Below are 12,455 nucleotides of genomic sequence, written 5' to 3'. Positions count from 1 at the left end.
TATGTGAAAGCAACAACTAATTTCATTGCTTTATATAACCAAAATTCTTTGTCAAAGATGGCACAAAGAGGGTTGTTTTCAAAACAGAAAAACGAATCAAATTTGAACCATAAAGCTGTTTTTCTCAGTCAAACAGAAAGTACAGATTCTCACATGTTGATTTGACCAAACATTAAAGGCAATTTTAATTTTCCAAGAGAGGAGAAATTTGATTCTTAAGAGCAGTTACAACAAGGGTAAATTGTACTCAAACACGCAATTAATGCAACATTGACAACAATTATTGCTAGGTTTGAACAAAATCTCAAAATAGAATTTAGAAATTAAAAACAGATTTTTCCAGTGCAGACACAGATAAAATAATCGGTTGTTTTGAAGAAACAATCGGTTAAAATATTGTACTATTTGAAAATTTTGAGAAAAAACAGATTTTCTTGAAAAACCATGCAAAAATAAACATCAAGGTTTATAATTGACACAAATATGTATAAAGCATAGATGAAATTTCAGTTAACTATATTCCAATCACAAAGAACAACATTGAATTGGATTTAAGAGATAATTGTTCAACAAGAAGAAAAATAAGAGAGTTATCCTCATATTACAATTACACTAATATGAGCAGTTCGTGTAATCAGAAAAAAACTTTGACATGCACGGAGATCTTCTTGAGGTCCTGATCTTTCTGAACCTTCAAGCACAATCAGAAATTTGCAAAATAGAACTTGTCAAATCACAAGGTTTGATCCCTAAAAAATTTGGGACCCTTTCTATTGGACCTATCTTTAGAACCTTCAATACATTTGGGAATCCATTTAAAGATGCCTTTAGGCACAAGAGATTTTCGAAACCTGCAGTACCTAACAAAATAGCCTTTCTTCATACAATAGAAGGATGTAACAAACAGTTGAATCGATTGTTTTTTTGGTACAGATGTAAAAGGTTTTGAAATCTTATTTCCTTTGCTTTGAGGATAGAAGCTGATGTGACCCAAAAATACACGAAGATGACCAAGGATGCTAAACTTGAAGGGTCATCTCAACAACTAAATAAAGATGCCATCAATAGGAGGAATGGTCAAGGACCAAAACATTTGAAGTTCTTCCTATTAATGTTCTTAAAAGGAGTATAGGACTTATTAGAAGTAGTACCGAAAGTCAAACTTTCCATGAAGAATGTGACTTATTGGGCGACATTTTCTAAAATGCCTTTCCACTTGCTTCTTCTCACTTTTTGCCTTTTGAATAATCGACCCTCTACTCTACATAAGAGGTGCTTGGCTCTTGTAAAGACACATTAGATTGAAATTGAAGTAAAGTTACTCTTCTCAAATTGAGAGAGATTTTGTGAGACTTGTTCTCCTTCTCATACTCTTATCTTGTGGGTCTTTGGGAGCTCTCAAGTGGCGGCATTCTTCACTCATCTTGGAGCCATTCACCTTCCAAAAGGCGTGACCATTCCATTGTCTACAACCACACAAGTCTTTCCAATCTTCTTCTTCCATTTCCATGTCATATAAAAATTCTAAAACATGTCTTGTTCATTTGTTTGATGTTTCAATCGGTTGAAAGTTGTTATTGTGTGGTTCTAATCGGTTGTGATGAGTTGTTCTTCATTTTTTCGGTTCAAATGCTTCCTTACATCATTTTAATCGGTTCATGTGCATTCTTGATGTTTCAATCGATTGAATGTTGCTATTGATTGATTTCAATCGGTAGTTTGTGTTTGTTCTTATTTCTAATGTGTTTCTATTCGATTATGTGTTCTTGATTGTGTTCTTGAAATTGCTTGAGAATCTTGATCCTAATTCTTAAAAGTGTCTACTAATGAGTCATCTCCTAATCAACTCACATCATGTGGTATCATGAGCCATGGGTTTGTTCTGCTTTTTGAGTTTATTTGGCACTTTTAATTCAAGCAATTTACATTCAAGTACCTTTACTTTCAAGTACTTTTACATTCTTGTTCCTTAAATTCAAGTTTCTTTACTTTCTTATCATTACATTCTTGTTCTTAATTTTCCAGCACCTTTAATTCTTGTACAAATTTTTTTTACCTTGTTAATATTCATTGCATTTTTCATTTTGAATATGTCTCTTGTTGTGCCTTTTCATTGATCTTGCTTTTACTTTGTGTCATATGTTCTTTAGTGTTCTAGGTGTTCTTCCTTTGATTCTTCTTGCTTACTTTTAATTGTGACTTTTCCAATTCCATTAGAAATTTCTTTTAGTAAAACTTGATGTTAAGTTCTAAACATATGATTGCAAATGTTCAATTTTCTTGAATCCACCAATTTTTTTTGTGAAATTTGTTGAATCATGTGTGTTCAAAGCTTTGAAAAATCCAAATCCTTGTGTTTGATGGAAGGATGGAGTTGCTTGAAGTTGCTGATGTGCTTTAGAGTAGGATCTGGGGTAGCTTATCTTTGTAATCCACTCTTTGTTGAATCTAAAGCTTGAGTGTTTTCAAATCTTTTAAGTTTAAAGTGTTTATCAAACTAAGTGAAAAAATCCTCTTGTTTTGTCGAAACAACCGATTGTTTTATACTTAGGTGTTTTTGAAAAAGTTTGAAAACTGTTTTGGATGGTTGACTTGCTGTCAAACCAAAACAACCGATTGATTCGCTCTTTCAACCGATTGTTTGTTTGAAATCCTAACAAAAATAGTTTTGTTAGTTAAGTGAGCTTTAAATGTTTTTATAAATGAATACGCTCATGCTTTAAATGCTTTGACCAAGATTTGAAAGCTATAAATAGTTTGTTAATGTTTTATAACAAACAACAAGAAAGAAAAACATATTTGAGTTTTTCAAAGAGCTTTCAAAGATTTGAGTTTTCACTTTGAGCTTTGGTTATTCAAGAGAGAAGTGAAATAGGATTACTCTTTATTGATTTCAGTTGATTCTATAACAGTGTAATTCGTTCTAAGAACTTTGTACATTCTGGTGTTGTAAAGCCAAGAAGGGTTGTGTGCTCTTGAGGTTGTCAAGATCAACATTCTTGGTGTGTGTGTGATGAGCCAAAGGAAGTGTGTTTCTTGAGGGGATCAAGGTTACTTCTTTGGTGGTGTGTGTATGTAATCTGGTTTTGACTACCTAGTGGATTCCCCAGTGGTTTCTGGGAAACTAGATGTAGCTCTTGGTTTAAAAGTGAACCAGTATAAACTTTTTATGCATCTCTCTCTTCCTAAAACGCTTTAAATTCAGTTGTTGTTATTTTTAATGGTATAAACAACTGATTGTTTCTACGAAACAACCGATTGTTTTTGCGAAACAACCGATTGTTTTTGGGAAACAACCAATTGTTTTTTTGGTGCTTTACTTTTTTGATCTTTGTTTCTTGGATAACTGAATTCCTAATCTATTTTCTTGCAAAGAATTTCATTCTAGACTATAAAGTTTGCGAAAACTCTCTTTAAACAATTTACCCTCCCCCCTCTAGTTTAAAGCCATACATTCTAACAATTGGCATCAAGAGCTTGGTACTTGAAAAATACTCAAGTTTGATCCTAAAACCTTTTTTCAATGGCTGAAAAACTACATTTTGGAGAGGGTGCTTCAATCAACAAACCACCTCTTTTCTGTGGTTTGAATTATCAATTCTGGAGAGTTAGAAAGAAAATCTTTGTTGAATCTCTTGACAAGGGAATTTGAGATGCAATTGAAAATGGCCCCTTTATTCCAAAATTTGAAAAAGATAGATCTTCCATTGAAAAACCTTGGTCTCAATGGACTGATTCTAAAAACAAGAAGGCCAAATTTGATTGTATTGCGAAGAACATCATAACATCTGCCTTGAATTCAGATGAATTTTTCAAGATTTCTCAATGCTCATCGGCCAAGGAGATGTGGGACACTTTGGAGGTGACTCATGAAGGAACCAATGATGTGAAAAGAGCTAGAAAGCATACTCTAATTCAGGAATATAAAATGTTTAGAATGCTTAAAGGTGAGTCAATTTCTGAAAAACAAAAGAGGTTCACCCACATCATCATCCACCTTATGAGCCTTGGGAAAACCTTTGATAAAGAAGAGCTAAACATCAAGATCCTCAAGTGTCTTGATAGATCATGGCAACCTAAAGTGACAACAATTTCTGAGTCAAAAGATTTGACATCCTTGACAACGGCTTCATTATTTGGTAAGCTTAGAGAACATGATGAGAGTCAAGTAAAGGAGGTTTTTATTAATGAAGGAAGAGGCAATTCACCATCACACTTGAAGTTCTTCCTTCTAGTCTTCTAAAAATTAAAAGAAGACATAAAATAAAGAGAGGCCCAAGCCCAAAGCCCAAGCCCAAACCCAAGTCCATCCTATGAAGGGCAAGGCCAAATATTAAATAATAAAGAATATTGTTGAAGGTGCTTAGAGGGAAACATTAGAAACCTCTATTGTTAAAGCATCTTTTAGTCTTTAGTTAAGAGTCTTAGGGGGGGTGTGTTAGTAGATAGGTGTAGGAGTAAATAAGGAGGTGCCAAAGTGAGAGAAGGGATCACACCTTCCTCATGCTTTGTTTTAGGCGCAAATTCTAGAAGCTTTTTAGGAGGGAGTTTTTGAATTTGTGTAGCTTACATTTCAGCACCTTAGGTTATAAATAGAGGTGCTCTCTTTGTAAATTTCAGATTTGAATTTATCTAAAGAAACTATACTCAAAATTGGAGTGAGCATTGGAGAGCTTTTGAGCCTTCTTCTCTAGTCTTATCTTGAAGGATCATGGTTTCCTCAAGTGGCGGCTTGCACACTCATCTAGGAGCATCCATACTTCTAGTGGCGTGATCATCCAACCATTCTTCCATCTTCATGAGCATTCTCTTCTCCTTCCTTTCTTATCTTGTTAATTTCCTTGTCTTAGCTTGTTTCCTAATTGTTTTGGTTCGGCAATTTCAGCTTATTTTGTGTAGCTATGGTTCATTTGTGTTCTTGGCTATTTTTCATCTTTTCTTCTTCAATTCCAGCAATTTGATTCGGTTCCTTACTGTTTTGTGTTGTTAATTCGTGTTTTTTCCTTTCCTCCATCTCTTTTGGTTCAATTTGACAATATGTGGAACATCCAAATGAGTTTGGGATTTGGTACTAGTTTTTGGTGAGTTCTTGTCTTAGAACAATGATCCAACTCTAAGAAAAGTGCCTCAATAATGTCCATCTCAAGGTGATTCCTAAGAATGTCAAGAATCATTCTCCATATGGCTAGTGAAATCACATCAGAACATGAGTTAGAAATGAATAGACTCAATGTTCAAGAGAGAGAAGACAAGCATGTGAGAAGCATTGCCTTGAAAGCTTCTGATGTGATTCCACTAGCACAATTAGAATGATTCTTGACATTCTTAGGAATCATCTTGAGTTGGTTATGAGATAGACACTTTATCATAGAATTGGATCAAGGTTTTATGAACAAGAACTCACCAAAACTAGTGCCAAAACACAAACTCATATGGAAGTTCCAATTATAGTCAAATTGAACCGAACAAAAAGGAACAAAAGCTAAGCAAACTGAAATAGAATGTTGGAAATTAAAATGTACCGAACCAAAAGCTGGAAAATGAAGAAGAAAGATGAAGAACAACAAGGAACACAAAAGAACCGAAGCAACACAATTAAAATCTGAAAATGCCAAACCAAAAACAACAAGGAAACAAGCTAAGACAAGGAAATAACAAAAGAAGAAAGGAAGGAGAAAAGAATGCTCATGAAGATGGATGTGTGGTTGGATGATCACGCCACTAGAAGGATGGTTGCTCCTAGATGAGTGTGCTACCGCCACTTGAGGACACCATGGATCCTTCAAGATAAGACTAGAGAAGAAGACTCAAAAGCTCTCCAATGATCACTCAAAATTTGAGTATAGTTTCTTTACTCTCAATTCCAATCTGAATTTTACAAAGGGAGCACCTCTATTTATAGCCTAAGGTGCTGAAATGCAAGCTACACAAATTCAAATTTCCCTCCTAAACATGTTCTAGAACCGGCTTGAATTACAAGGCATGAGGAAGGTGTGAACTCTTCCTTCACTTTGGCACCTCCTATTCTACTCCTACACCTATCTACTAACGCACCCCCCTCCTAAAGCTCCTAATTAAATCCTACAAGATGCTATAACAAAAGAGGTTTCTAATGTTTCCCTCTAAGCACCTTCAACCAAAGAAATTACAAAAAGAGAAAATAATTGTCCCCTAGCTCCTAAAGCTTTGAACATGCTTCTTGTAAGCCTTTGAGGTGGGCTTTGACCTCCATGGGCGTCCTCCATTTGTGCCTCTACCTCTTCATGGATCTCAAATATTTGTTCACACTTAGCCTCCCAATCTAAATATACATTAGGATTACTAGAGCCATTAAAACAAGGAAGCTTGACCGAAGGAAGCCTAGACTTTGCATCTTGATAGAAGCCATTGCCGTAGTGTTGTCTTTCCCCTTGGTGATGATGTCTTTGTCCATGGACTTGGGGTGGAGTTCTCCTTCTCCTATGCTCATCTTCACGGCCAAAATCATTGGAAGAAGCTCTTGTTGAAGCTCTATGATGCTCATCATGGATTGAAGGAGATGGTCTAGCTTGTTGCACCTCCATCTTTTGCAATTTCTCCTCCAAGTGTCTAATGGTTCTTTGAGCTTCATGTAATTCACCAAGGATTGAAACTTTGGAAGGAGAATTCTGCTTGTATGATGCATCACTTGAAAATCCAGCCATTTGGAATTAAAAACAGCAAACACACAAAAACAGCAAACAAGTTAAGAAACAAAAAAATTAGCAAAAACAGTGAGTGTGTCCAGCAAAAATGCCGAAGTGAAATGAGGCAGAAAAAGAGGTCACTCTCAAAGAAATAATGTCCTTGCACCAATCTGATCTTGAGGTCTTGGAATCCTCAAATAAAAGATGTCAAAGCAAGCACACCAATCTCAAAGGCAACCACCACAAAACCAATGAAACAATAAAGACAAACAAAAAAAGGTATAAGCAAAGAAAGGTAATTGCAAAAGGAAAACTATATGTAAGACAAACTCAAAGAGTAAGGAATGAAAGACACTCAAGAAAATAAAGAACTCAATGAGAAAGTAGGCACACAAAAGAATACTTAAGGAAAAGCACTAGAGTAGATGAAGAAAACAAAAATTTAGCTACTGGAAATTTTTTTAATGCAAACTGTGCTTGATATTCACTGATTTAACTGGAATGATGTAGAGCGAACTGGATTATGAAATTTAAACCACAGAAACTTCAAGATGTTAACTCAAAAATGGCACTGGAATCAATTAAAAACAGTAAGCCAATTAATTGAGATAAATTTTTCAAAATCGCTGCCAGATTACTGTATTCTTTTCGGCAGAATTGTACACTTTTTTTATTTTATTTATCATTTTTTGTGTACTTTGAATTTTTGAGTAATTCTTTTTTCTACTTTTTTCTAACACTTTGAATATCACAAATCCAGAATTTCAGAATTTTCCAGTGAGTAAATCAATTTCAATAAGGAAAAACAGTAAGCACGTTTTCAGAAACAGAGGAATCCTAATAGGAATGAAAAACAGAATTATGAACTAGCAAAGACATAATGGAAAATGATGTATAGGAACTTGTATAGGTCTAGAATACAAGCATGAACTCAAACTAAAACAGAAAATGCACAAAGGATCAATATCAATTCAGAAAATTATATGACACCTGTTCCGTCCGGTTGACCGGGACGTCTTCGTGCGCGACCTCAACCGTCAGCTAGGGACTCCTTCCCACTGGTTACCTGTGGATTCCTTCAAAAAAGAGGACAAAAAGGCGCCCTAGCGGCCGTTTGCACTCCGACGCTCAAGTCAGCCAGCAAGAAACACCAAAACTGTTCACCTACGTCTCTGAGCACCGCATATGGCACTCTGAAGGTGATAAAAAGAAATGTGTATATGTGTGTGTTTTCTCCCTCAGGCAAAAATCTTTCCCCCAGTCCCTTGTACGTAACCTTAAGCACGAGCAAGCAACTAGAGAGTTCTCTGGAGTTTGCCAAAAGTTCCAACCCCCTTTCCAACATTCTCCGCGCTATTTAAACTACCCAAGCATTTAAAGCGCCTTAAAGCGCTTTTAATCACAAACGTAACGCACTCATTAAAACGTTTAATTAGAAAACGTAGCGCATTTAAGACGTTGAAACGCTTGGGAGCCATCATAGTACCTGAACGCTCGAAACGGAAACTGTATTGAATGACTTTAATTACCTGGCACCTGACTGGAGGGTGTTTCTATTCAGACATGGCTGTCGCACACGTGGAGGGCCTCACGACGCCATGACCCCATCTGGGGGCGTTTCCGCGTGTGAGTCCTCCTGCTTGGGAGTGCTACTGTGCTAGGGGTGACTTTTTGGGTGCCAACTCATGCCCCCAATTATCTAGTCACTTACTTTGAGAGCGTATCTGCCCTCCTCTCGCACCCTGCACCCGGCTACCCTGGGCGTGACCTTCCTCTTGAGTCGTATCTATCCCAAAGGCGTCTCTGGGGCGGCAGGAGTACTTCACGAGTTAGGCTGCCCTACACTGGTGCTATCACTATGGGCTTGAAGCCACCTTTTCCTTCTATTTATCGCTACCCCGGGCTATCGGGACCTGAGGCCTTCCCTCGGCGTCGTTCCCTCCATGGTCTTTCCTACCCATGGGTATCGAGGAACCTCACTGAGATTGCCTTGTTTTAGTACTGTCTGAACTGGCGACGCCTTCACCTAGGCGACGCCTTGTCTCGGCGACGCTTCCTCTGGTCGATGCTGGCACTTGGCGTCCCTTCACCTCGGCGACGCCCTTCGTTGACTTTGACCTTGACTTAGTCAACGCCCGGATACGGGACGGTACACAAGTCCCCCAGTCTTAAGCCGAAGACTTGTCTTCAGCGCAAAGACTAAAGCCTCGCCCACGCCGTCCACGTGCCATCCTGATGACGTGTCATTCCCTGCTGATTCAACAATTCTCGAATTGTTGACGTGACGCTCTTTGAACCCTAGGAGCGCTCTTACTGACTGATTGGACCTCCTCTGAAATGGTGATAATAACACCCTTGGGGGCTACCCTTGATCGCGCGCCACGTGGCCCATCGCACGGCCAGCCTCTAAAGACCCTTGCGTTTCCCTGGAGCGATTGATCCTTTGACACGTGGTACGATCTCACGGCCCTTAGTTAACGCCTCTTGGGTTACGAAATGTAACGTTTAAGTTATCTCCAAACCCCGCGCTCACCCCACTGTTACATTCATTCCCTCTGTATCCTTGCACTGTTCGTCTTCTTCAAACCCCCTTTCTCTGCAATTGCTGTTCTCTCCTTCCTGTGCTCTTCTACTGCCTTCACTCCGATAGCAAAGGTACGATTTCGAGTTCTTACGACTCTTCCCTTTCGTCGTATTGCATGATTTATTGAACTGCCTGGGACTGTTAATATTCATGCATCACTGTGTTCTTCCGTTTCTCCTTCCTTCTTTGTCCCTCCTCCTTCTTTCTGGGTTCTCTCGCGTGGGTGATGTTTCCAGGGTTTCATTCCCTTTCCTGTCATGGCTACACTTGCTAAAACCTTTTTCCTCTCTTCTTTCTTCAGCTATTTATTTACATCATGACGCGCCCAAACGCGGAGCCTGATTCCTCCCCCAAGACCCCCAAGTCCAACTACAAAGCCTTCTACCCATGGGCCCCCGACGAGCTCCTGAACGAATGTACCAGCCTGACTTCCTTCCAGGACCTGGAAGCTCATCGTGGGGATCCCCATTTGTACAACTTTAACGCTTTCTGCCGCACACACGACGCCCACATATCCGTTTGTCCCGGCAGGCCTGGGGAGCCTGTCTGTTTGGATGACAGACCTAGAAAGGGGAAACCCTTCTTCTTCATGTACCAGACCGTGTTCAAACGCGTAGGAGTGCGTCTCCCATTCACCCCCTTCGAACGGGAACTCCTCACTGAAATCAATACCGCCCCCGCCCAGCTTCATCCCAACAGCTGGGCATTCGTGAGGGGGTTTCAAATTCTTTGCGGACACCTGGGTATCCTCCCTTCCGTAGACGTCTTCCTGCATTTCTTTGAGGTGAAAAAGCAGGGGAAAATCTTCTGGGTAAGCTTTTCCGGGATCGCGGGCAGGATCCTCCTCTCCCTCTTCCAAAATTCTTACAAGAACTGGAAGGGGAAGTTCTTTAGGGTGTGCAGCGCCAAGCACGATCCTACAGCCTTGGATGGCTTCCCCCTTTACTGGACGGAGCGTCCTAAGCTGCTCAGGGCCAAAACCCTGGAAGAGCTATCTCCTGCTGACAGGGAGGTAAGCAAGGCCTTGGCTGGGCTGGGGATCGTTTTTGATACCCTGAAGCTTGTTGCTAGTGAGTACAATGCTCACGCCCTGACAACATATTTTGGTAAGGAGATGCTTCCCTTCTCCCCTTTTGCTGTGAACACCTTGTTTACCAGACGTTTGTTTCCCCAGACTATTGTACTCGTTTTACATTGTGCCATGTTACTTGCATCTCACGCCTCCATGTGTAATGTAATTTTGCATAGCTGCTTTGGTCCTAATTTTTGCTGTTTGGTCTGTTTTGATGTAGGATCGGTGATGGACGCTTCTAAGAGAATGATGCTGGCGAAAGCAATGAAGGAGGCTCGCGCCGCCAAGGCGGGCGCCTCCTCCACCCCTGCTGCCGATCCGGTTCCCCCACCAACTCTGTCGCCGCCTCCTCCGATCACCGCCGAAGCTCCCCTAAGTTCATCTCCGTCATCTCCACATAGCCCCGCAGCACTTCAGGCTCCTGGCTCTCCTCTGCCCATCGCCGCTGTTCCCCTAGTCGCGGCCTCGTCGCCGGCTTCAACCCCCCTTGACAAAGGGAAACGGGTCTTGGAGATTCTATTAGATGATGAGGACTCAGAAGGCGTGGCACCCTTCAAGAGAAGAAAATCTGCGCGGGTTCCTCTTTTGGTAGAGGCGTCGCCCCAGGGAGGGAACTCCTTCATGGACAACCCCCTAAGTACGACCTCACTTCCTTCCACGACACTCCAAGAGGAAGGGGGCGAAGGCGCCGAATCTGCCCCGCCTCCGCCGCCGGCAGAAGCCATTGCTTCCCCTGCTCCCGTCGCCGCCGCCCCCGATTTCATCGCCATCCCTCCTCCAATCATGCATCTAATGAGGGGCTTCAGTGGCGGGACTCTGCCAGAGGGCACCGACAGGAAGGAAGGCATGCCTTTCTACTTGGGGGCCTTCTTGGCGGTGGCCCTTGAATGGCGCACCCAGGCCAGGAACGCTGCCTTACAAACCCAAACTCTCCAGGCCTTGGAAAAAAGGGTGACTGCTCTGGAGGAGGAGAAGAAAACCCTGGGATGCCAGAATGAAAACTACCAAACCTCCCTGAAGCAGGCGCAAGAGTCCAAAGCAGAAACTGAGAGGCAACTGGCAGAGGCATTGGAGCTCCAGGCTGGCTTTTATACTCGGGAAGTCGCCCTCCAAGTTCAGATAACAGGCCTTCAGGAATTGGTCAAAGCTGATGCAGAAGTTCAAAAGGACCTGAAGGTCCGTTGCTGTGAGCAGGCTGACAAGATGGAGCGGATGGAGGGGGAAATGGCCTCCCAAGCCAAGGCTATGGGCCTTCTCCAAGCTGACCACGACAAACTACAGGCCGAGGTCAGTCGGCTTCGTGTGGAAAAGGAGGCTTTGGAGAAGCAGGTAGCCTCGGGGGACGCCGCCATCGAGGAACTAGAGAAGGACAAAAAGGCCCTTATCCAGGAGATGGCGGGTACTTTCGAGGAGGGGTTCCAAGAAGCTTTGGCCCAAGCAGTCTGCACGAATCCGGGGATAGACACTTCCAGCTGCGATGCCACTCACCACATTGTTGATGGAAAGGTCGTGCCCTTGGAGACTGACGATTGAGCCGCCACCCCCCGATCATCAGCTCCTTTCTTTACACTTATTTTAAGTTTCTCTGATGAATTTGTAATTCTTTGAATCATCTGGACTCTTGATATAACTCTGGAACTTTGTTATAATTACTCTCATGTCCTCGTGACATAGAATTCTGCCTGTGCGATCTTATTCTCGTCCTTCGCCTTCGCGCGCTTCGGTTATTTTATTTGTGTTTTGCCTGTTTCTTTCACTTCGTTGGACGGCCTTGTATGCCCGGGAAAGGTCACGTGCCAACCTTCACGCCCATGGAGTGGCTCGCCTAGCGACGTCGTATCGTCCACAGGGTGTCTCTAACACCGAAACAGTTCTTTCCTTGATCCTTAGCACCCGGCGCCCACGCCTAAGGAAAGGCCTGCTACAGCAGCGCCGTATCGTCCCCGGGTGTCTAAAACGTCGAGTGCTTTGGGGGGGGGGGGTCGTTCCCTCTATGGTCTTTCCTTCCCATAGGTATCGGGGAACACCCCGCCAGCGATTCGCCGGTGTTTGGCGGTCTTATCTCCCTCCACAGTCTTTCCTACCCGTGGGTATCGGGGAGGCGACGCCAGCGACTAACTCTGCCCCTTCAACT

General features: G+C 41.9%; 1 protein-coding gene across 1 annotated transcript; it reads left to right on the top strand.

Moving 5' to 3' along the window:
• Positions 1-11,167: 11,167 nt before the first annotated feature.
• Positions 11,168-11,854, top strand: LOC137839449 (uncharacterized). The gene has a single exon (XM_068648564.1). It carries the CDS (start codon positions 11,168-11,170, stop codon positions 11,852-11,854), a length of 687 nt encoding a protein of 228 aa, XP_068504665.1.
• The last annotated feature ends 601 nt before the right edge of the window (positions 11,855-12,455 follow it).

This window comes from Phaseolus vulgaris, chromosome 3 (assembly GCF_000499845.2).
Source record: "Phaseolus vulgaris cultivar G19833 chromosome 3, P. vulgaris v2.0, whole genome shotgun sequence".
NCBI lineage: Eukaryota > Viridiplantae > Streptophyta > Magnoliopsida > Fabales > Fabaceae > Phaseolus > Phaseolus vulgaris.
This window is presented reverse-complemented; position numbering and strand designations above follow the sequence as displayed.